At 42.2% G+C, this 25,587-nt stretch overlaps 1 protein-coding gene across 1 annotated transcript; it reads left to right on the plus strand.

Annotated features, from left to right (window-relative positions):
• LOC306758328 (phosphatidylinositol 4,5-bisphosphate 3-kinase catalytic subunit alpha isoform) lies at window positions 1-25,063 on the plus strand. Its single transcript, XM_079243631.1, has 21 exons — window positions 1-75; window positions 1,768-2,184; window positions 2,401-2,610; window positions 5,539-5,789; window positions 5,874-6,119; window positions 6,213-6,298; window positions 7,534-7,639; window positions 7,940-8,092; window positions 9,111-9,245; window positions 9,356-9,480; window positions 12,353-12,434; window positions 12,520-12,684; window positions 12,758-12,861; window positions 12,970-13,141; window positions 16,374-16,480; window positions 20,928-21,049; window positions 21,289-21,367; window positions 21,523-21,693; window positions 21,772-21,889; window positions 24,176-24,327; window positions 24,428-25,063. Exons 2-21 carry the CDS (start codon window positions 1,833-1,835, stop codon window positions 24,696-24,698), a joined length of 3,207 nt encoding a protein of 1,068 aa, XP_079099757.1. The 5' UTR covers window positions 1-75; window positions 1,768-1,832; the 3' UTR covers window positions 24,699-25,063.
• The last annotated feature ends 524 nt before the right edge of the window (window positions 25,064-25,587 follow it).

Raw genomic sequence — 25,587 nt, forward strand, 5'->3', positions numbered from 1 at the left:
GCTGAGCTAGCCGCGGCTAATGACGGTGCTAGCTGACTGGCTTCGCGGCTAACCGGGTGGCGTTAGCAAACACAGGTATTGTTATTTACTGTTTTAATAATAACAACATTTACTGTTTTTAAAAACAGATTGTCTAAGCGTACAATTTAGTCACATCAGACTAACATTAACTCATGTATGAGGGGCTTTTATGTAGCAAATGACATTTATCTGCTTATTGAACTTGGCTAGCATGCTAACATGCTAAACTAGCTAGTTAAAAAACATTTGGCTAAAATTGAAACCAAAACACACTTAAAACTAGTTAAACTGACTTGTTCATCATAGTGTTCCCGTTAAGTCTGATCACAATTAGCTCAATTTAACGAATGCGAGGTTAGGATTAGTTAGGTTGTGAGTTTGTTTACATGCTGCTGGAATCACTGGACACTTATCAGATTACAGCTAACCCTGAAATATTTTAGTTATTTTAGTTATGTAAAGGTGTGATCGTTGTATATTTGTCTGCAGAGGTAATGAAGTCTGCCCTAGTTGTTATGATGTTCACTGACTGACAGCTACATGGATAAAGTTAGTCAGCGAAGTGTCGTCAAACGAAATGAACATGACTTCATGTCTGTCTGAGTCACACTAGTTTGTTAGTTCTTTCATTTTTTTTTTTTATTTATTTTTTTTTAAAGATATTTCATTACTAGGGGTGGGAAAATCAATTCGAAAATCGGAATTTTTTGCTTCACAATTTTAAAATCTTTTTTTTTATTTTTTAAACAAAAAAACAAAAAAACCAAAACTAATCCATTCTAAAAAAATGTTGTCATTTTTATTGTTTTAATTGATTATAGCAGCAGAATGATGGTCTGGCTACTGTGTTGTTTTTTCCTAATTGAAATAAAGAAAAAGACCAGCAAAAACAACAAAAAAGAAATGCTTTTTTTTTGTTTTTAATGTACAAAAATCAGCAATTTTGTAGAATTTGAAAATTGCAATTTAAATCGAATCGGCACCTAAAAAGATCGGAATCGAATCGGGACAAAAGCTTATCGTCACAGCCCTAGTTGTTATGGTGTTCATTGACTGACAGCTACATGAATAAAGTTAGTCAGCGAAGTGACAACAAACGAAATGAACATGACTTCATGTCTGTCTGAGTCACACGAGTTTGTTTTTCCTTTAATTTTTCTTAGATGTTTAATTATTAGGGGTGGGAAAATCGAATCGAAAATCAAGATTTTTTTGCTTCACAATTTGAAATTGTTTTTTTTTTATTTAACTAAAAAGTCTATTTTCTTCCTAATAAATAAAGATAATCCACTATAAAATCTTTGTCATTTTTGTTATTTTTATTGATCTTTTTACTTGTCTTCTTGGGCATTATAGCAGCAGAATGATGGTCTGGCTACTGGGTTGTTTTTTCCTGATTGAAATCAAGAAAAATGACAAACAAAAAAAAGTTTTTACATTTTTTTGTTTTTAATCAACAAAAATAAGCAATATCGAAGAATTGTTAGAATCGCATTTTAAATCAAAACGGCACCCGAAAAAATCGGAACCGAATTGGGACAAAAGCATATTGTCACAGCCCTATTAATTCCTCAATTTAAATATTACTTTTACTATTTAAATGGACAAGTTTGAATGTTCTAGTATTGTGTGTGGCCTATTCATGTCCCGTCACTTTGCTAAACTCAAGTGTTTTTGAAAAGTGTTTTGCATTTTTGCACACAAGACCGCAGTTTTCATATAATTATATTTCCTTCTTCCTTTCAGTGTGGTTGACATCATTCATCTGGCAATTTCCAGGCTCTAAATAGAGCAGATTTGCTGGCACAACCATGCCTCCCAGACCCTCCTCAGGAGAACTATGGGGGATGCACTTGATGCCCCCCAACATCAAAGTGGACTGTCTTCTGCCAAATGGCATGATTCTCACATTGGAGTGCCTCCGAGAGTCCACGCTCATCACTGTCAAGCATGAGCTTTTCAAAGAGGCCAGGAAGTACCCTCTTTACCATCTGCTGCAGGAGGAGAGCTCCTACATCTTTGTCAGCGTCACCCAAGAGGCCGAACGGGAGGAGTTCTACGATGAGACCCGGAGGCTGTGCGATCTGCGACTCTTCCAGGCCTTCCTCAAAGTTATCGAGCCAGTGGGCAACAGAGAGGAGAAGATTCTCAACAGAGAAATAGGTATGGGTCTGTCAGCTGTCTGTACTTCATAGTGATGTGACAGCTGGCCTTGGCTGCTGGCCTTGGCACTGTTGTTACCCATAGTGAGAAGGATTAACTTAATACTGCTCCTCGTATACAGCGTGTTATGTTTCAGGGCGTTATTATTATATCAAATGTCACAGCAAAATGCATCTTGAAACAGTTTTACAACGCACTTTGTCTTTCCTTTTGTAGGTTTTGCGATCGGGATGCCCATTTGTGAGTTTGACTTGGTGAAAGACCCGGAAGTTCAGGACTTCAGAAGGAACATTTTAAATGTTTGCAAAGAGGCTGCCGACCTAAGAGACAGTAATGGGCCACACAGCAGAGCTTTGTATGTCTATCCTCCGAATGTAGAATCGTCAGCAGAACTTCCGAGACACATCTATAATAAGCTAGATAAAGGTAAGACTTCTTGGTGTAACGGGGATTCATTATGTTGATCATATTATATGGAACTACGATAGGGACATAAAGCTTTTAACTTGTGTGTTCATGTTTGAAATGGTAACAAGGACAAATAAAATTGATTACTAAAACAGATTAGTCTGAAAATACAAGTTCTATTTATGCTCCCTAACGTATGTAAACTGGGATCTTTGTTTCAAATGTGGTCATATATTGCCGGGGACCCAAGACAGGGCGCCGCTTTTACATTTTACCAGCTCCCTAACATTACCTACCCCAGCTTTAAGTCAGGATCCACTAGTGGGCTGTGTTGAGTTCAGAGTTCACCGTCACGTACCGACACCGGTTGGCAGCGGGGATGCATCGCTGTAAAGTTACTTACAATCATCCACAAACACCAGAAGAAGAAGAAGAAGAAAACTGTAAAGTTTTTAGCTGTTCTTCTGAATCTTCAAGTGCTTTTTATTTGGCATTTTCTGTCGGCATCTTTGTTCCTTTTCTGCTTCCCTGGTTTGTTGCTTTGGCGAGTTGTACTTCCGCTACACAACTCAGCGCTGTCTTGTGATTTCCAGTGTTATCGCTTCAGTTTCTGCATCAGTGATAGCTCAGCCCTTTGAAAATGGACCAAATAAACATGCATAACCGACACAAGAGATGGACGAAACTGTCCGCCATCTGCATATCCGTCTTCTGCATCAAGCATGTTTTTTATTTTTAATAAAAAATAAATATATTAAAAAAAAAAAAATTATGATGTTATTATTATATTATAATTATTATTATAATATAATTATTAAAATTATTATATTATAAATTATATACATGTATAAATATAATAGATAGATAAATACTTTATTCATCCCCAGGGGGGAAATTCAGGGTGTTCCAACAGTTCCTTTTTAAAAAAAAAAAAAAAAAAGATAAAAAGATTAAATATTTATTTAATAAATAAATAAAAATATAAAAAATATATTTTTAATAAAATACTGTCATATACTTGTGTGCTCAGCCCATTTAGACTTACATGACACTACAGACGTTCAACACAAGAAGGTGACCAACATGCAAGATATAAACTCATCTTAATTCTAATTAGGCTCAAAAAGAAGTTCTGGATACAAAGTCATTTGTCAAAGTTTCCATTCCTTTTCCAAAAATCTATCCATACATTTCACTTTCAAACAACACAACATCTCTCCATCAATCATCCAAAACAAATCAAACTTTTAATATTAAATTTTCCTAAACATCACAACTCTGAGACAAGGAACAACAAACCCTGTGTCACACAAAACACATCATCTATCCTCCACTGGGACACTTTTCTAGCGTCCCACCTCCGCCTGCAGAGGCAGTACACCTGCTCTGAGACGGCACACAGAGACCCCTGTACTCTTCTTATATAATCTTTAACAATTCATTTCTGTATCAAATATAACTCCTTCATTTGGGCTTGTTTAAAACCTGCCATCTCCGCTGCTCTTTAGAAGAGTCAAATGGAGTCACTCTGAGTTTAATTTTACCTTGTAAATTATTTATGAATAAATACCCTACATTTACTGATGTAAATATTTCCAAAACTTCCTTTTGATTAAAGATATTTCTGAGATTTATCCCTATTTAAGACTTTCATAGCAATTCTATCTCCAGGTAAACAACAGAGAAATAATCTAATCATTTCTACTCTTTGTTTCACTGTACAGGGCTCCCAGCCCATGTCTCCTTCTGGTGCTGCTCTAGGGGTGAACCTGAACCTGAAATACCTTCTGTCTCTGTTCTGAACTCTTATCACAATCAGGAGCCCCTTCAAAACCCTGAACCCTCGCTGCCTAGAACACAGCAGATCCAAACAGCTGGCTAAACGTTGAAAAACTTCGTTCAGGGCAAGACTTTATCTAATTACTTACTGCTCCTCCTTGCAGACTCTGACAGAACACGTCTACCTTCTGACAAGTCATGTTTCCATTAAAAACTGGAACCAAGATATTTATAGGAATAAAAAAGGCAGTTTTCGCCCAAAATAAAAATCATGTTCAAGGTGCAGATTGTTTTTTTTACTTTTTTCAAGAAATGTGGTGAGAGTTTGATCCACCGCAGTTTGTTCCACTTGTTTGCAGCTTAACAGCTAAATTCCGCTTCTCCATGTTCAGTCTGGACTCTGGTCTGGTCTCTGGTCTGAACTCTGGTCTGGTCTTTGATCTGATCTCTGGTCTGGACTCTGGTCTGGTCTCTGGTCTGATCTCTGATCTGGACTCTGGTTTGGTCTCTGGTCTGAACTCTGGTCTGGACTCTGGTGTGATCTCTGGTCTGGACTCTGGTCTGGTCTCTGGTTTGGACTCTGCTCTGGTCTCTGGTCTGGTCTCTGGTTTGGACTCTGTTCTGGTCTCTGGTCTGGTCTCTGGTCTAGATCAGGGTCTGTATTCAGGTCTGGACTCTGGTCTGATCTCTGGTCTGAACTCTGGTCTGGTCTCTGGTCTGGTCTCTGGTTTGGACTCTGCTCTGGTCTGGTCTCTGGTTTGGACTCTGTTCTGGTCTCTGGTCTGGTCTCTGGTCTAGATCAGGGTCTGTATTCAGGTCTGATCTCTGGTCTGGACTCTGTTCTGGTCTGGAGTCTATATTCTCTGAACGTATCACAGATGTGTACTATAAGTGTATTTTACAAGCCAGAACAAGTAAAAAGTAAAAGTACCGACGGTTTATCCCATATACTCGTAGTAACCAACGTGTATTTTCACACCTGCAGAATAACGACATACTTCCAGTCAGTTTGTACCTGAACTCTGAACTTTTCCACACTACTGCAAATATGGACGTACAAGTTGTGTCCTTTTCCGAACTCCCTAAATGGCCGATATCGTCCCAGACGGAACCGTAAGACAGGAGTTTTACTTACATGTTAGATCTCGTTGTCTTCCTCCCCCGCAGGTCAAATCATCGTCGTCATTTGGGTCATCGTTTCCCCGAGCAACGACAAGCAGAAGTACACCCTGAAGATCAACCACGACTACGTACCAGAGCAGGTCATCGCCGAAGCCATCCGGAAGAAGACTCGCAGCATGCTGCTCTCCCAGGAGCAGCTGAAGATGTGCGTCCAAGAGTACCAGGGGAAGTACATCCTCAAAGTGTGCGGCTGCGACGAGTACTTGCTGGAGAAGTACCCCCTGAGTCAGTACAAGGTGACTTGATTTCCCTTCTTGTTAAGTACGGCTTCAAAATGTAGCAATCGCAGCCGTCTCAGCATGTCACCTTGTCCTCCGTAGTATGTCCGCAGTTGCATCATGCTGGGAAGGATGCCCAACTTGATGCTGATGTCCAAAGACAGCCTGTATTCTCAGCTGCCCATCAACAACTTTGCCATGCCGTCATACGCCAGGCGGATATCCACGGCGACGGCGTACATGAACGGGGAGACGGCCACCAAATCTCTCTGGACTATCAACGGCGCGTTGAGGATCAAGATACTCTGCGCTACTTATGTAAATGTAAACATCAGGGACATTGATAAGGTACAACAACGGCTGATTTCATTTGACATGTTTTTATTTGAAGCGCGAAAGGTAATTTTGTCTTTGGAAATCCTCTGCTCCTGTTTCTGCTAGATCTACGTCAGGACCGGGATATACCACGGTGGAGAGCAGCTGTGCGACAACGTCAACACCCAGCGCGTTCCCTGCTCAAACCCCAGGTACAGAAGACTTAGGGCCGCTCGATTATGGCAAAAATTATCATCAGGATTGTTTTGACTGAAATAGAGAACTCGATTATTTAACACGATTATCTTTAACAACATGAATATAGTTAAAATTAAACCGTCGCTTTTAAACAATGTCTTTAGGATTCCACAAATTTTAGAGAACAAATAACATGAAGCTTTGTCTTGACAAAGTGCAAATACTGATGTAAACCGAATAGATAAATATAAGTAAGGATTAAACAACGCTGCGTGTCGTGGTGTTCTAGACCCCGCGTCGTGCATTATAACCATTTAATGCACGGAGTTGTTTAATCCGCTTATACCATGGGCCCACCATAGGGTCCCACATTTTATAACAAATTTATATTTCTTTTTACAACATTTTATTTTTTTTTGTTAAATATACTAAATTATATGAACTATTTCATGTCGGCCTCCATGTACTTTTTATGCCAAACAATCGCTGTTAGGCTACGGCGCGTTTCTCTGATTCTTGTTATACAGTTTTGCAGGTAAACATCTCAGGAAGCCGTCGGCTGATGATGATGGACGCGTCTATCAATGGTCAGAGTCAGGAGAATCCAGGGATAGACCCCCCGCTTTACCTCAGAACCACCATGAGGATCCATCAACCTCTTGATGGCTTTGAAATGTTTAATCTCGTGCTGCTTTAGCGGATTATGTCCAGGATTTAGTTCCAACTGTGCTTGTTTTAAAGGACTTTAGAAAAAAAGTTGAGTTGAGAAAGAAGTGAAGCCCAGAATAGCATGTGATGCGAACTGCGAACACCAACCTCCTTCATCTCCATGGCAACTAGCAGGACCTTCATGATTCATTATAAAGACAGTTGTTGGTGAAGACGTTAGCAGAGTAAAATGTTTTATCACAAACCAACACGTTGGCTGCTAGCGCCCAGCGTTTCCATCCCATGTGACGACACAGACGTCTTTGAGTCTCTGCTAACATACGACTCCTTCTTTACGTGGAGAAATGCTCAGAAGCCGGGGAGTGGACGGAGTTTTTCTTACATTCCTGTATAATTGAGTTTGAACTGTTTGATTTAGATGTTGATGCTCGCCGGAGTCTTTTAGCTGAGTTTCTCCCCGTCGTACTGGTATGCTTCATGGTGGAATTAGCGCTTCCTGGTAATTCCACCATGAAGGATCTCACGCTGCCCCCCCCCCTCTCAACAGGAGGACGTTCATGCTTCTTTCTGTTTATTCCAGGTGGAACGAGTGGCTGACCTACGACATGTACATTCCAGAAGTTCCCAGAGCTGCCCGGCTCTGCCTCTCCATCTGCTCCGTGAAAGGACGAAAGGGCGCTAAAGAGGTTAGAAATGCTGGATCATAACAGCACAGCAAGAGAAAATAGTTTTCTTTTTAATAAATGAAGTCCGACAGTTATGTTGTTTTTTTTATTGTTTGTTTTAGGAGGATTGAAACAAATGAGATAAGGCAGAAAATGGCCCGTGTCACATTTGAAGACACTATTTAAACCTTTTTGTCTGTTAATGTTGAAATGAGAGGATCCCAGAACCGGTTCCTGTGTGGATGACGAATGATCCATAGCCCAAGCTGTAGCCTTTCTATTGATTTTCATATTTATCATCTGGTCGGTGTTTTCCTGCAGGAGCATTGTCCCCTGGCCTGGGGCAACATCAACCTGTTTGACTACACCCACACGCTGGTAGCAGGAAAGATGGCTCTTAACCTGTGGCCAGTCCCACACGGCCTGGAGGACCTGCTCAACCCCATTGGCGTCACAGGCTCCAACCCCAACAAGGTAACATGTTTCCATTACAGTTTCTCACTAAGTAAAAGCAACATTTATAAGTTTCAACAAACAGTTGTATTTCACAGATGTTTCAGTTGAACGGTGTTTAGTGCTTCAGCCTCAGTTCTTGTAAAATCTCGTCCGGCTTATCAGATTTCACAAGAATTGACCTGTGCGAAGCAGCCACATAGTGTTATTTAGGCTTTTCTACTTCTTACAGAGAATTTGCTTCAGTTTTTCAAAGCTTTTCTTCCTCATTTTCTATTCTAAAGCTGTAAGATTCTCTGTTGTTTGTTCCACACCTCGCCATATTGACTGGAAATGAACTTGTCACAACCAGGGACGCGTAAACGCAAAAAAAAGTGTTTCTATTACACTATAGCGATACATTTATCTGTCAAAAAGTCTGAAAAACCACCTCATGAGAGCGTGAAAACTTTTTAGCAATATTTCTGTCTTTATTTTCGAAACGTTTCCATTAGCAGTTTTTTTTTATTTTTTTGATTTTAATTTTAATAGCATTTAAACAAGCAAACGGATGTTCTGGATGCTGTGTTCTGCTGAGCAAATTTATTTTGCCAAGGGGAACTTTTATAGACATAATGATCCCCTTGATTTTCTGGTTTTTTTGGATAATTGTTCGTATTACACAGTTTATGCTGCTGGAGCAGACCGGAGAGGACAGAAAAGGGACAGAAAGAGAACAGAAAAGAAAAGAGATCAATGCATACATGTATATAAACTTACATACCCACCTACGTGAGCAGTTTTTTATTGCAATATTCAGTTTTTGTGTGATTCTAGGTGCAATAGAAACACACTTTGTGTTTACATATTTATAACGCTGACATCTAGGCCTCATGGCGAGCTGGCAGCACGCCGCGAAGCCTCCGAGCCAGCCCTAAGCCGCCTTCATTTAAGCACCCAAGCTTCTTATCCCACTTAGTTAATTAGTGGTTGACACAGGCACCTTCCTGTGATTATAAACCTCACGTGAGCCCTTTCCCCTCCCACCACTCTCACACAGGAAACCCCCTGTTTGGAGTTGGAGTTTGACCAGTTCAGCTGCCCCGTCAAGTTCCCCGACATGACCACCATCGAGGACCACGCCAACTGGAACATATCCAGAGAGCTCGGCTTTAATTACTGCCACACCAGTTTGGTGAGATCTCATCTGGACTCTGAGCTGCTTTCACCACAAACGGAAAGCTAGCGCCGCACGATTGGCTTTCAGATCCGTCTTATTGAGCTGCTTGTCGTGTGCTTTGACAGAGCAACCGGTTGGCTCGAGACAACCCCCTGACTGACAGCGACAACGAGCAGCTACGGCAGGTGTGCAACAGAGACCCGCTGTCTGAGATCACTGAGCAGGAGAAGGACTTCCTGTGGAGGCACAGGTAAATAAAATTTAAGGCTCTGTTTGGATGAAATGTCCACGTCTGTTTCCAGCGCAACAGAAAAGTCAAACGCCAGAGTCTGATGTTATGAAAGCATATATCTGAGGCAGCGATGGATGCTTTTATCATCTCACACCCGCATTATTTCACTCGGTTTTATTGGAATTAGCCAGGCTTCACTTTCGTGCTTCTGGAGAAGTTTTTAACTGGTGAAAGCAAACGAGAGCACATCCGTCCACATTCAGTTTCACTTTTCTCACCACGACTGTCGCTTCCACTGAGGAAGTCCACGTCTGAATGTCGTTATCTTTCTGCTGTGTACGTAGCGTTTGTGCTACCTGAGAGTACTAATTAGTATTTATGTCTGAGTCGATTCTGACATATCGATTCCTCCCTTATCAATTATTTCTATTCTACAGCTGATTCTCAAAGTAGATCTCATATTTATAATTACCATTTATAGATTTATAATTAAATCTCATATTTATAATTACCATTAACATGAACAGTAGAAAGTAAGTTTAACTGTCAGGAAAGGTTGGAAGTACTTCTTCTTCTTTGCCTGCTATTGTCGCGTGCCAGATGAGGCAGCAATGCACCACTGCTGGGTAATCAATGGGAACGGTTACATGATGTTTTTTATTTCGTAATTAAATAATTCCAAATAACTTTATTCTGTTGCGGGATTACATGGAAATAATTATTCCGAATGGCGGTTTACATAGAAACACGTCCGTACTTCCGCTTTAAGTTGGCGGGTTATTAATATGGCTGCACAATCGGTGGCCACAATTAAATAAACCTGATTGTCAACGATATTTACATTCAGAACTGATCACTCAGGTTCTCAACCAATGGTTTGCCGACCACCAGGGGGCGAATGCGTGGTTAAGGCTTCATTAAGCTACCTAAATACTAAACGCGCACACCTTTTACCAGCAGCCGCCTAAGTATCGTTGGATTGGTTGGACAAGTGAGGTGGGCGTGGTTAAAACGGAAAAGCATGAAGCGGTGAGATGCTCCTTCCGCATTTTTCCTGTTGCAGGTAAAACGGATTGTTGTGATTAAACAGCTGATCGAGGTGGTAAAAAGTACGAACATTTTTACAACATGTGGCATTAAAATACAAGAACCCCGCTGTGTGCACGACCCGCCCTGCCGCGGACGAAGTTGCTCGTTAAATATGAAATATGCAGCTTCATTGCACAAAAAGTAGACATCGCCGCCCACATTGATCCCTCCCGGCTTCAGACGAAGCTTCTCGTGGAGGATGTAACAAATTTTTCGGATTTAAAATGCGAAATACTTACTAGGGGTGGGAAAATCGAATTAAAAAAAATAAAAAAATCGGGATTTTTAACTTCACAATTTTAAAATAGATTTTTTTGAAAAAAAAATTATAATTATAAAAATTGCATTTTTTTTTTGGTCATTTCTATTGTTTTTATTGATCTTTTTACTTGTCTTCTCGGGCATTATAGCAGCAGAATGATGATCTGTCTACTGTGTTGTTTTTTCCTAATTGAAATCAAGAAAAATGACGAGCAAAAAAAAAAGTTTTATACATTTTTATTTTATTTTTAATATAAATCTACAAAAATCAGTGATATTGAAGAATTGTGAGAATCACTATTTAAATCAAATCGGCACCCAAAAAAATTATTAAAAGCATATCGTCACAGCACTAATTCTTACTTTGGAATGAAGTTTCATTCTAAATTGTCATTTCTCACCAGATTAAAGCAGATTCAACTTTTATTCTGAGCTAAAGAGGAATTAAAACTCCCATGTAAACGTAGCTGATCAGTCCTGCAGCGTGGAGATCACAGACCTCCTTATACGTCAGAGAACCAATCAGAAACACAGACGAGAAGAGGAGGAGGGCGGGGAATTACCGGGTGTAGGGGGAGTTCTGTGCCGTCTTAAAACTAAGGATTCCCCCGTAAAAACATGGTTATTATAAAGATCGGGACTGTCCAACGGGGTTCATGCAGGCCTGCAGTCTCTAGTCCTAGTTTTTCAGAATGAACAATAAAGTAGCTTCAGTCTGACTTCTATCAGAGCTCCATGAAAGATGATGTCACAGTATTTGTAGGTTGCACCAGTAAATATGTAGCCATGCCAAGCGTGTCCAGCTCTGGTCCTAAAGAGCAGCAGCCTTACATGTTTCCCTGCTCCAACACACCTGATCCAAGTGAAATGCTGCCCATTAATTCGACCTGGGTGATCGGATTCAGGACCCGTTCTGCACACAGTCTGCATATGTTTCATTCCCTAACAACAAAACTAGCATTTTAGAAGGCGATAAAGCACCGTTTGTTTTCTCCTGTACAACACTGTTTCTCAAATGGGGGTACGCGTATGCCTGGGGGTACTAAAAGGCATTCCAGGGAGTACATGAAATTCTTTTGAAAACATCTTTTTATCTTTTCTTTATTACATCATTAAACAAAATAATACAAATATAAGATTATATAAATATTGAATATATTTCAATTAATGTAAGTGTACATTTATAAACTGAATATACATTTAGATTTACATTTCATTCATCCCAAAATCCCACATTCTGACATGAATTGAACCCAACCCATTACGAGCCAAATCATATCTATCAGTCGCTGTTGCCTTGACAACGCAGTCCCGGTTGAAGCGTTGTAGAGATTTTACACGGTTAAAGTTTAATAAACCAAACACAAATGACAAAGTGCTGTATTTCATGTTTTTTTCTTAACCAAAAATACTACGCAGTGGTTCGTGGGTACTTGGCTGAAAAAATATTTTTATATGGAGTACTTACAGGTTGAGAACCGCTGCTGTACGACATGCTTATTACAACCAGTCTAATTCCTGCTTTCCTCACACATTGTAGACATGACTGCATTAATATACCAGAGATCCTTCCCAAGATCCTCCTGGCTGTGAAATGGAACTCCAGAGATGAGGTTGCACAGGTGAGCACGTCTGTTTCCCCACCACGCGCTCTCTTCTTCTGCTTTCGGCGGCATTGAAACAACTGGGCGTTTGTCTTCGTTGCAGATGTATTGCCTTCTTAAAGACTGGCCTGCCATTAAGCCGGAACAAGCCATGGAGCTGTTGGATTGCAACTTCCCAGATCCCATGATCAGAGAGTTTGCTGTAAAGTGCCTTGAGAAATACCTGACTGATGACAAACTGTCTCAGTACCTGATTCAGCTGGTCCAGGTGTGTTTGGTCTTCACAGGAAAGCCATCAGGTGTGGTTTAAGATCAGAGCTGATGTTGTTTCCTGCTCGCAGGTTCTAAAGTATGAGCAGTATCTGGATAACCCGCTGGCACGCTTCCTCCTTAAAAAGGCTTTAACCAATCAGAGGATAGGACACTTCTTCTTCTGGCATTTAAAGTGAGTCAACGTAAAAAAGGCTTCTGTTTGGGTGTGAAAGGTTGAACGTCACATTTTCCATCAGGGTGCAGCTTCTTAATGTTTGTTTGTTTGTTTTTCTTTGTGAAGATCAGAGATGCACAACAAGACGGTGAGCCAACGCTTCGGTCTGCTGCTGGAGTCGTACTGCCGGGCCTGCGGCATGTACCTGAAGCACCTGAGCAGGCAGGTGGAGGCCATGGAGAAACTCATCAATATCACCGACCTCCTCAAACAGGAGAAGAAAGATGAGGCGCAGAAGGTAATCTGACAGCCGGCAGCTGTTGATGTGATCCGCCGAAGCGTTGGGTGTAATCTGTCCAACATCTGGACCAGTGTGGCGACAGGATGTGCTGGAGTGGTGCCGCTCCTCCTCTCTGTTCGCCTGCAGCCAAACGGAGAAAAAGAGCGAGGTCTCTCCAGGAATGGTCACTGATTAAACATCTAATGTGCAAACGACAGTCTGCAGCACGTTTTAGCTTCTAGCCTTCGATGCTGTAATGAAATATGCAGATAGAAGCTTCGTGGTTACGTTGTGAGGACAGTGTAGCGTCACATTGTTGGCACCTGTCAGTCTCGGAATCTTGTTTGCAAATGTAAAATATGTATTAAAGAATATGGTTATTAAAATATACATACCTATAGTGGCGTAAAGGTGCAAATGCGCCTCATAAAGCAAAACGGCTGCATTTAGGAATAGAAATACAAGCGGGAAACGCTGCATGTATAGAAGAGCGCTGCAAAACGTTATTCAAAAACACGCTGCAAGTAAAGAAACGAACTGCGAACACAGAAAAGCGCTGCATAAACTAAAACAGCTGCAACAAGAAAGCGTCTCACAAGGGCAGTGCTCTGGAGAGTTTCTACCTGAGAGTCAAACAAAGGCGAGACAAACGGGCATTCTGGAATAAGTTTGTGCGCGCGAGAAGAATTACTTCAAGTAGGGTTGCCACCCGTCCCGTAAAATACGGAATCATCCTTTAATTGACAAACAAATGTATGGGACCAACACAGGATGCACTTTGTTCCGTATTTTCATCACTTTCCAACTGCCTACACATGTCGGTCACACACATCAATACTCAATCTAAAAAAAAAAAAAAAAAAAAAAGCAGAAAATACAACAGCCAGGAAAAACGTCTTTTCAGGCACCGCCTCCTTCCCTCTGCGCCTGTGTGCTGTACAGTCAATTATTTTATTTATGTGGTGTTTAACTGTTATAACATGACTTCCCTTCAAGTCACCTGGGTTAGGATGAGACAGGCAGCGAACAGATACAGTCCAGAATGTAAGGATTAAACAACGAAGAGCCGCATTACACGGCACGACGCGCAGCATCCCACCATGGTCCCACACGGTGAACATTTTATAACTAATGTTTCTTTCTTTCTTGCTTTCTTTTTTAACAAAATCTGCTTAAGTATAGAAACTATTTTATGTTGGCCTTAAGCTACTGCGAGTTTCTCTCATTCGCCTGTCAAAAGTCAGTTGATAAACGCGTTGCTATGGTAACGCCTGTAACAGAAAGACAGGACGGTAATTTAACTTATATATCAGTCGCTCAAACTTATCCTCCTACAGAACCGGCGTTTGTGTCCTCTTTGTTTATCTCCTGGGTAGAAACTCGCCGGCTTCCGTTGTGAGACTGAACATGCAACGTTTTCTTGTTGCAGCGCTTTTCTGTATTCGTTGTTCGCTTCTTGATTTGCAGCACTTTTTCTTTTTTTGCTTTTGCATAACGTTTTTGATTTGCAGCGCTCTGTTATACACGCAGCGTTTTCCGCTCACATTTCTGTTCCTGTCTGCAGCTGTTTTTCTATATGAAGCACTTTTGCACCCGTCGGCCCCCGTACACAACAGTGTCCACATTACAGGAAAGCCACAGTCACAACATCACACACATTTCCCTCAGGATGCATCCACCTACTTCCAGGGTGGATCATTTAGCAGCCTGTCCACAACACAAGAGAATAAACTGTTTAAACACACAAATACTTCCAGTAGTAACAGGCAGATCGTAGGATCATGTACGCTCAGTAACAGATACAGTAAAAGTTGTTTTATATTTAGTCTGTTTTTACTCGGTTTCCTGACTGTAACTTCCATATCGTCTTAATAAACAAGGAGTAAATCTCAGCAACTTTTCCTCCCTGAGGTCCCTGCGACACTCCAGATATTTGCCCCAGCTTGGAAGCAGGAATGCTAACATGTAGCACAATGAGCTAAAAGACTGAACCAAGCACAGCTCAGCCCAAGCAGTGAAATGGGAATGAAAGGAAAACATGAAACAGCTCCGTCCAACTTCTCCACACAAACAAGGAGCAGAGACTGTGCTTAGAAATATGTCTCTCATCAGTGTGGGGTGAAACTCTGAGCTAGCAGCAACAAACACACCAAAAAAAAACCAAAAAAAAAAACCATGAATGGCTGTGTAAGAGCTTATGGACTTGATGGTGTCATGGTGAATTTAAGTGCTGTCTTTTTTTCCCCCCTCTGCACTGTGATTGGTCGATAGAAGTGCTGATGATGAATGCCAGCCAATGGGTTACCAAGACAGTTTTGTACCACTGAAATATGTTTTACTTTCCTCTGGCAGATGAGAAAAGACCTAAACGCACCAAAATGGCTCTGTTAGGCGGTTCTTCCTGGACACATCTGTGTTAAAACATCTGTAAAACTGCAAAAGGAAAGGTTTTAGGTCCTCTGTCCCGCTTCCAAACCGGCAGCTGGTCCAGCAAAGAGGGGCCTGAAACCTGAACACTCATGCTGGTCTTTCTGGGAACCACCAGGCGACCAGTTTTTGGGAGCGGAGGAGCTTTTTAGGCGGTGAGAAGTGTGTAATCTGAACTTGTCAGGAAGCCAGTAGAGGGAGGCTAGCGCTGGGGAAATGCTGATGATTTGCCTGAACCAGACAGACCTCTGCCCATGCAGTAATTATCCAATAGGAGACCATGAACTCCAGCGATGGACCGGCGACCCGTCCAGGTGTTCATTGCTGGGATAGACTCCAGCTTTCCAGCTTCCCAGTGACTCAGACTTGGACCAAGCCATACAGCTACACAACATTTGCTGCATTTGCACATTCACTGTTTGCTTTCTATACCGCTGCTGTTTGCATTGAAAGCGACGGCGTGCGCTTCATCCTGATTGTGTCACAGCCAATCAGGTTGTGGTTCGGGTTGTGCGGTGAGGAAGAATCTGATCTGAAGTGTGCGGTTTGAGTGCTTCCTCTGAAAAGCTTCCCAGCTGATGCAACGCTGTCAGATCAGCTGCGTTTCGCTCGGGGTTTCTGGATCTTTTTGTTCTCCCTCGTCAGCGACGCTGCGCTCCCCTGATGAGCCACTAGAGGGTGCGTGTTACCACACAAGCAAAACAAAAACAAAAAGCCATGTAGAGCAGCATCACCTCATTGTTGAGTTGTAAACTTTTAGTTTGCAGCGTGTTCAGCAGGCCCAGAACCGTGATGACCGCTGGCTTTCTTGTCTCTTTTACAGGTTCAAATGAAGTTCCTGGTGGAGCAGATGAAGCGGCCCGACTACATGGATGCACTACAATGCTTTACCTCCCCGCTGAATCCTGCCCATCAGCTGGGAAACCTCCGGTATGACGGCACTCTGTTATCTCACTGTCCGCGAATGTTTCTGTCCTCTGCAGTTGTTGATTTTACTTCCACTGTCACCAGATGCAGTGAGAATTGCTTGTGGGTAAAGAACATTTGCAGTCACGTTGTACGCACAGCTTGTAGAGCACGCAGAGTTTCTTCTGCTTTTAATGTCTATTTATTTCACATAAAAACCTCTCTGTGATTCCAGGGCTTTAAGTATTCCAGCATGTTATTTACAGCAGGAGAGAAAAAACTAGATAATTTAACAACTTGTTCATGTGAGGTGTTGTCGCATTGTCTTAATCAACAACAGTATGAGAGGAAAGCAGCCTTCGCTCTGAACCAGACAGATTAATAAGCAATGAGAGGTTGAACGGGGCTCGGCACAGTCGAGTTGAGCGGTCCAACTGGACCGTAGCCGGGAAGCACGCGACAGAGACGTTGAGGACAGGCTGCAGTACGCCGGTGAAGCTGATACCTGCGTCACCCTCCATGTGTTTAAGCATCATGTCGCCGAAGTTAGCTTCACATTCCTGGTTAGGCCTGCAGATCATGAGAAAATAGTCTTAAGTTTGAGTTTTCTGACGTAAACGGCTTCATTTACAAACTGTGTGATGCAGCGCTGAAGTTTCCTCTGGAGCCGCTGAACTCAACCGGTCTGATGTTATTTATCTTATTTCCGACACAGCTCCTCCTTTATTTTCCCACAATCTCTGTTCTGAGCTTCACCCTGATGCTACAGGCACGTGCACGTGCTGGTGCACGCACTCCAACTTGCAGAGGAAGCATGTCAGACAATATGAAGCTTCGCTCATGTTGAGAACTTTAACAGGGACTAAGCTGGAAAAGCTGAATTTCTGAGTCGTACTTTGACTTTAAAAGGATCCATCAGTCTTCGGAGGTTTCATTAACATCAGCATGTTAAAGAAGGTCTGAACTTTAAGATATTTAGATCCACTTCTGTCAGTAAAACCGTCTTTATTCCCATCATCAGGACAGACAGACAGTGTTTGTGTAGCTGACATGATGTTTAGTTTCAACATGTAGCCTGGCTCATCTTCGCTTCATCTTCTTGTGTTTAACCCTCAAATGTTTGGGTTTCACATCGCCGGTGTGCCGGACGCTGCCTCCTCTTCCTCCCCCACACCGGCTACGTGGGAGGGAGGAAGCCTCACCCCCTACTGTCACACAGGACAGACAGCAGGAGAAACGTCTGAAGCAAACTGGAGTGAAACCTGGTTCAGACGCGGCGTTTCATGTAAAAACAGGGCGGCAGTGGGTCAGGTGGCAGATCAGGTCGTCTCATGACCTGAATGAATGAATGGTTTGAATCCCGCTCTCCAGTCTGTCCAGGTGGTGGTCGCAGGTTGGCGGGTTGGCTGCCATGTTTCTGTCAGTCTGACCCGGATGGCTCCCATCACCAAGTATGAATGAGGAGTGAATGAATAATGGATACTGTGTAGCTTGTTCTGGAAAGCGTGATTTTATCTGAAAATCCAGGCATCCCGCGACGCGTTCCACTGCTTTTTTTAGGGACGATGACCACCTTAAACCAGGTCCTGCTGAAAAACTGTACGACTCAGGACGGAAATCTAAACATACTCGACAAGAGTTAGTAAATTCACTCACACACCGTTTCTGATGTGTGAAACCTTAATCGCTTTAATGGAAATGCAAATAAAGGTCGTGTTATGGGACTTTCTGGCATTCAGAGCATATTAGACCTGGTCCTGCTGGAAAACGGCTAGATATATGACAATATGTAAGATTTTTCTGATATCTGATAAACAAGTTTGGCTTTAGAGTTGTCAGGACTGTTGAACTGGTGGCCAGAACCAGCCAGTACGTCTTTATGGACTGGCTCACTGTGCAGATACTCATTAATAGTGACTGAATAATTTAACAGCAGCTACTCCAGTGTGAGTGCACCACATTGTGACATTTTGTGACGGAGTCGCTCTGCTGTTTACACCGTTGATGGAAGGCTGACGATACTGGCTTCTGATGAAAACGTCACATTCAAAGCAGGAGAAGCTGGCGGTAAAAACAGGATGATAACAGCTGGACCGATGAGTATCCACATGGTAATAATGCAGTAAATGAAGCAGTAATGTGCAGAGACACTTCAAGACGACCCACGGCAGGTTTCACAGCAAATACCCGCCTCTGTGTGTGTGTGTGTGTGTGTGTGTGTGTGTGTGTGTGTGTGTGTGTGTGTGTGTGTGTGTGTGTGTGTGTGTGTGTGTGTGTGTGTGTGTGTGTGTGTGTGTGTGTGTGCGTGCGCTTGATTTGTTCTGGTCAGAGAACCTGACTGCCAGAAAATTCAGATAATTTCAGAGTTTTAAAGCCATGAAATGGTTACGTTTCCTTTTCCTGTTTGCACTAAAAGCCAGCAGGTGATTTTACTGTAACTTCATGTGATTTTGAAAATGTAGTGGCAAGTTGTATCAATTGTTCACCCAAAGTAAGTGTAGTAGTGGAGGGGAATGTGTGGCCCACTGGCCAGAACCTTCCACCAGTGTGGCCCCCACGGGAAAATGTGGATAAATAACCCTGGAATAGAAGATTGTCTCAAAATACAGTGATCCGTGCAACAAAGTTAAACTAGCAGCTCTGCAGTATGCCAGAGAATTACCATTAATTACAATAATAACCACAATTTAGTTGCATTACTGACTTGTTGTCACAAACAGAGCGACTTTGTTTGGGGGGGGGCATTAGACCAGATTCTGGTGGAAAAACTACGATATAATACTTCTGGATTGAATGATTCCCCATTATCGCACAGCTTCTGACTTGTGAAAACTTCATTCTACTATGAAAATGGCAATAAGGCTTGTTATAATGTTTTAGATTTGTTTGGTTTTTTTCCTTTGGGGATGGGGGCATCAAGACCACATTAGACCAGGTCCTGTTTAAGATTATTGCACACAGATTCAGTACTGTAGCCAGTTACTTCATAGTGTTGCTGTTTTAAATAACTTTGCTAAACCTTTAGAGGCCAAATTAGCAGATAATTTGAAAGTTTTCTCATTTAAAAAAAGGGAAATAATTTCATATAATGTGTGTCAAGGCTTGGAATATTTCTTTGGGTGTTTCTCAATTCAGGTTCTGCACACTTCCAAGTGTGGATTCGTTGGCTGCATAGTGGCGCGTCAAGTGCTGTCCCAATTCAAAGGCTCCTTCGAGTCCATCCTTCAAATCCACACTTCGTTTGGCTCCAGATTAGTTTAAAACGAAGGATACAAGAGATGTATCCTATGCGGCCTCTCCTATCCCAGAATTCATTGCGCTCCTGACAGAAAAGAATGTGCAGCAGAGCGCCGGTGTAGGTACCACACCAGGCAGACTTAAATAAGGAACAATAATTAAAAATGTGCTAAATTATAATTCAGTGATGTAAGACACTGTCATGTAATCGAGTTAAAGATAAAAACAAAAAAACAAAAAATTGGTCCTGGACAAATTAGAGCACTTTTCTGTTGAACAGTGGGACAAAATACCTGTCAACAGGTGCAGAAGTCTGACTGAGAGGAACAGAAAACACCTGACTGGAGCGGAAACAAAGGATTTTTTAAATATTATTATTATTATTATTATTATTAATAATAATAATACAGACAGTAAGCACACTTAGTTGTGTCCATACGACGTAGACCATTTTGTTGCCTGTGTAGTCTGAGCACTTGGAAGTGTACAGAACCTGAATTGGGAAACACCTTTTGTTTTAACCAAGCGGAAACCTCTGATGGTTTAAAGTGAAGCCGATGCAGAAGTGACAAAAACTGCAGTTCCCCCTTCATCCACTAGGGGCTCCAAAACAGAGTGAATCTCCATAGACTCCCATGTTAAAAAGACCAACTTCACAGCAGAAATAAACATGTTTACAGCCAAAAATCCATTTTAGGTTTAATAGGTCAGGTTTACCTTAATGACAACTTTGTGGGGGAGTGAATCTTTTTTTTTATAACTTCTTCTTTTATCACCAATTTTACATCATTAGGGGCGTGTCCTTTTGATTGACAAGTGCCAGATATCCCGTTGCAAGAAGGCAGAATGTCGCACAGTGATGTGTTTTAGCTAGTTAACAGCACGATTTAGCTTCAACCTACCTGTGTTCTACACAGGGAGCTACTGAGAGCTAAAGCTAAAGCTCTCAGAAGCTCCCATTAGCTCAGATAGCTCTTAGCTACAGGTAGCTCGGAGTTTGCCAGATGTCAATCATCCACCATGACGCTCACAGCCCCCCTCTCAGCTCCACCTCTTTGCCCATTTTTATATTTTCCGGGAGAGACGTGTGACGCTGCCAAGATAGCGACAATAGGAACCACCCAATGAGCTTCAGTTCAGCTTTCCAGAAACCTACGGGTGACGTCACGGCGGCTCTGCCCATCTTTTTGTTACAGTCTGTGGTTTTCACCTTTGTTTTTGTTTTGCCTTTCAGCCTGGATGAATGCAGGCTGATGTCCTCTGCAAAGCGACCTCTCTGGCTGAACTGGGAAAACCCAGATATGATGTCAGAACTGCTCTTTCAGAACAATGAAATTATCTTCAAAAACGGAGATGGTGAGTCCTGGATGGATATTTCAAAACACACAAACACACACACACATCTTCCTGCTGTTTTCACCCAGAACTCCTGTTGTTCGGCGTGGCTCTCCTCTGCTGTAGTTTGTGCATTTGGCTGCAGCTTCTGAGATCAGCTTGACTCTGACAGCTCTGCTCCATAATGCATCTCACAGTTGATCAAAGCAGCTAAGCAGCTAACATCCGCCTCGCTGTTCTGCACCTCCTCTCCTCCGCAGATCTGAGGCAGGACATGCTGACGCTGCAGATCATTAGGATAATGGAGAACATCTGGCAGAACCAAGGCCTTGATCTCAGGTAGGCTCCTGACTTCCTCCTGACAGCGGGGATGCAGGTACACGGTAACAACCACCGGGACCTTTCATGTTCTGCACTTGAATGCAGATTGGCTGCAGCCACTTCAGTTTGTTTTAGAATGAATCTTTACTTTTTCTGCCTCTCTGTCGTCTCAGGATGCTGCCGTACGGTTGTCTGTCCATCGGCGACTGTGTGGGTTTGATTGAGGTGGTGAGGAACTCTCACACCATTATGCAGATCCAGTGTAAAGGTGGTCTGAAGGGGGCGCTGCAGTTCAACAGCCACACACTGCATCAGTGGCTCAAAGACAAGAACAAGGGAGAGATGTAAGTGTGACAACGCTGTGATTTCTACGTGTAGTTACTGAATAATCGGAGCTGAATTCATCTGTTTGTGGTTGTCAGGTACGACCAGGCCATAGATCTGTTCACGCGCTCATGTGCAGGCTACTGTGTTGCTACGTTCATCCTGGGCATAGGAGACCGCCACAACAGCAACATCATGGTCAAAGATGATGGACAGGTAAAGATTAACTGGGTTACACACCCACCAGCCACTTTATCAGGTGAACCCATTTTTACCTTTAGATCTCCTTTAATTCCTGCATCCCTATGGCCATTTATGTCCATTTGGGAAAACTTTTCCTCTTTGTCGGGCAGCAGAAGGAACAGTTTTTATTGCAAAGATTTGTTTAAAAAAAAAAAAAAAAAAAAGTCTTACATTTGAATTAAATAATAAAATGAATGAATTTATTGTCCATCCATAGATGGACACAGACAGCAACAATACTCAGGTATGCTGGGGTGTTTAACCCTTAAATCTCTGCTAGACTAGTGGTGCCTCCGAGTCCTATCACTTATGTTGTCAACAGTTTGTCAGGTAGTATGCATGTAGTATGTCACTATGTGGGGTGAATTGTGATGGATACTTTACACTTTAGATGATCTACACAAGTTTTCTGGCATCTATATCCTGCCCAGGAGGTTTACTTTATGGTAAATGTGCATGATCCATGATAACATCCTTATGTATCACATTTTCATCATAGAAAGGATCACCATCACTATGCTGCTAAGAAACCTCTGTTTACATAAAATTATATATAGGTATATTCAAATAGAAACTGTAGAATATGTTATTTATATACTGTAGGGCTGTGACAATATGCTTTTGTCCCGATTCGATTCAGATCTTTTGGGTGTCGATTCGATTTAAGTTGCGATTCTCTGATTTTTGTAGACTAAAAAGAAACAAAAAAAAATGTACAAAACTTTTTCTTTGCTTGTCATTTTTCTTCATTTCAATGAGGAATAGCTAGACCATCATTCTGCTGCTATCATGCCCAAGAAGATAAGTAAAAAGAACAATAAAAACAAAAATGACAGAAATTGTATAATAGATTATTTTTATTTATTTGGAAAAAAAAAAATTGTAAAACAAAAAAATCCTGATATTCGATTTTTATTTTGATTTCCCATCCCTAGTATTTATACATTTGTTTATATATTGTATAATATTATACATAATCAAATAGAAACTGTAGAACATGTTATTATTATACTGTGTGTGTTACATGTTTAACGTGGTGTGGGCTCTATTGTCCTTTATTGTTCAGCAGTAGATGAGAAAGCTGGTCAGGGAGATGTGGGAATTAAACCTTGCTGCTTTACCAGGTGAACTAAACACCTACATGAGCGTTCAGCTCCAACAAAACCAGTTATTTTCAGGCGTTTCTGTCCGGTAATTTTGGTCCTGAAGCGCAACATTTCTCTAACGGTTTAATAACCCTGCTGCTCTGCTCTGTTGCCTCCACTGTCTGAAAACTCCAACAGAAACATTAAACTTCTGCCTCCAAACCAGCTCGGGAGGCTGAAAGAAGCTGCAGCCAGCTTCGGGGTTAACCCCCTTCATGTCTCCCAGCAGCTACTGGACTCTGCTGGAAGTGGAAGAGCTGTGTGGCATTTAATGCTAAAGCTTGTAGCAAAACATTCACCGCTAACTTCCTCCCGACACAGCTGATGTGCTGTGCGTCTCTCTCTCTCTCCTCTCTCTAGCTCTACCATTCTTAAAGAGGCCACGCAGTTCTTTCAACACAGCGTTGTAAACAGCACCGTCTCTTAGCATTGACAAATAACTCTTGCAATCAGTTTTTATCAATATAATCTTGCAGGCAAGATATTATGGTCGACATGCCACCAGTCACCGAACGCTGCTCTGTTTTGACCTGGAAAAACTAATGAAGCAATTTCCTGTCAAACTTTCCATCAATCAGGGAAGTTAAATTGACAGTAATCAATTAGCAACCAGAAAGCAGAAAGTTCCATGTGTGTTGGAAAAAAACAAAAATGTTCCTCTATGGCTGGAATAAAACCAAGAAGAGGCTTTTCATCCACGTTGGTGCTGAAAACCAGTTGCTATTGTGAGGATAGTAGGTAAATATAGCAGAAATGATGATGAAGTGAATGTAAATAGCTTCTGTTGTGCGTTTGTGTGTTTCAATGCCAGTATTATTGATCCAGTCTGGCTGTTGACTGAGATTAAAAGGATTCAGATTCTACGAACATGAACATGAGAAAACACAAAACAAAGCAGCTAGACCGAAACCATGGCTTGGAAGCGTTGATCCGAGGCCGCATGGATCCAAGTGTTTCCAGCAGATTCTGATCCTACCATCTGAATGTGGAGCTGAAATGGAGACTCATCAGACCAGCAACGTTTCTCCATCTTCTGTTGCCCAGTTCTGGTGTACCTAATGAAGTGGCCAGCGAGTGTAGCGTTAAATGAATGAAATGCTTTCTGTGTTCGCAGCTGTTTCACATTGACTTCGGCCATTTCCTCGACCACAAGAAGAAGAAGTTTGGCTACAAGAGAGAGCGCGTACCCTTCGTGCTCACGCAGGATTTCCTGATTGTGATTTGCAAAGGAACACAAGAGTGCACCAAAACGAGGGAGTTCGAAAGGTGATAGAAGCAAAATAACGATGCAAAACCTAAAAAAAAGGATGGATTATTATTGCATATCATATGTAACTGACCCAGCTTCCTCCTCCTTCCGTCTCAGGTTCCAGGAGATGTGTTACAAAGCGTACTTGGCAATCCGACAACACGCCAACCTCTTCATCAACCTCTTCTCCATGATGCTGGGCTCGGGCATGCCCGAGCTGCAGTCGTTTGATGACATCGCATACATCAGGAAGACGCTGGCTCTGGACAAGTCTGAGCAGGAGGCTCTGGACTATTTCATGAAGCAGATGAACGACGCCCACCACGGCGGCTGGACAACGAAGATGGACTGGATCTTCCACACGATTCGCCAGCATGCGATGAACTGAGGGAGGAGGCGAGCGAGGAGCTGTGGCAACAACAGTACACTAAATAACTGGGTGTTATTTCTGCCAGCTCGGGAACCAGACATTATCCACCATGAGGCCACGAGGCAAGGATGCCGAGACAAGAACGACTTGTTTAAATTTAGTTTCCCTGCACCATGAATTTAAGGAAGGACGGAGTCCTACCTCACCCATCTGTCCAAGTAGAACTCCGCACATGTACCGAACCCCGACAAGACTTACAAATGTTTATTTTTCTTACCTTTTTATTCCTTTCCATCTCCAGCCATCAGCCCTGAGAACATCTACCATAAGACAGCTAGCCTTTTCCTAACAGATTTATTTCTACTACCTATTTTGAAACTGATGAAGACAAGGTGTGTGTGTGGGTGTGGGTGTGGGTGTGTGTGTGGGTGTGGGTGGGTGTGTGTGTGTGTGTGTGTGTGTGGTGGGTGATGGGGTTATTTAGTTTGCACACAACCTGAAGGGTGTAAGCTTGCAGGTCCTCGCCGTCCTGTACAGCTGCGTGAACGGTCCACAACACTCTTTAAGCAACAGACTGACAGCAACAGACTGGGTGGGTTGTAGAAGAACCTAAATGAGCATTTAACACTTTTTGGAGCAAACTTGTACAGCAGTATATCCATATACTTGTATGCATTCGGTGCACATATTCCTTTTTGAGTCATTTTTCTACTGAGCCAAAGTACTACATGTATAGTAAGCCCACTACAAAGCAGTCTTATTAAGAAAAGGAAGAAAAAAGTCACTGCTTTTCCAAGTTGTCTGTGTACACGTCGCACTGATCTCTGCAGTATTTCTTTAGTCTGTCAGTATTACTCTGTGTCCACAAGCCTCCATCTTCCAACCGGACACTGATGGACCAGAGGAA

This window comes from Telmatherina bonti (genome assembly GCF_933228915.1).
Source record: "Telmatherina bonti genome assembly, chromosome: 7".
NCBI classification, from domain to species: domain Eukaryota; kingdom Metazoa; phylum Chordata; class Actinopteri; order Atheriniformes; family Telmatherinidae; genus Telmatherina; species Telmatherina bonti.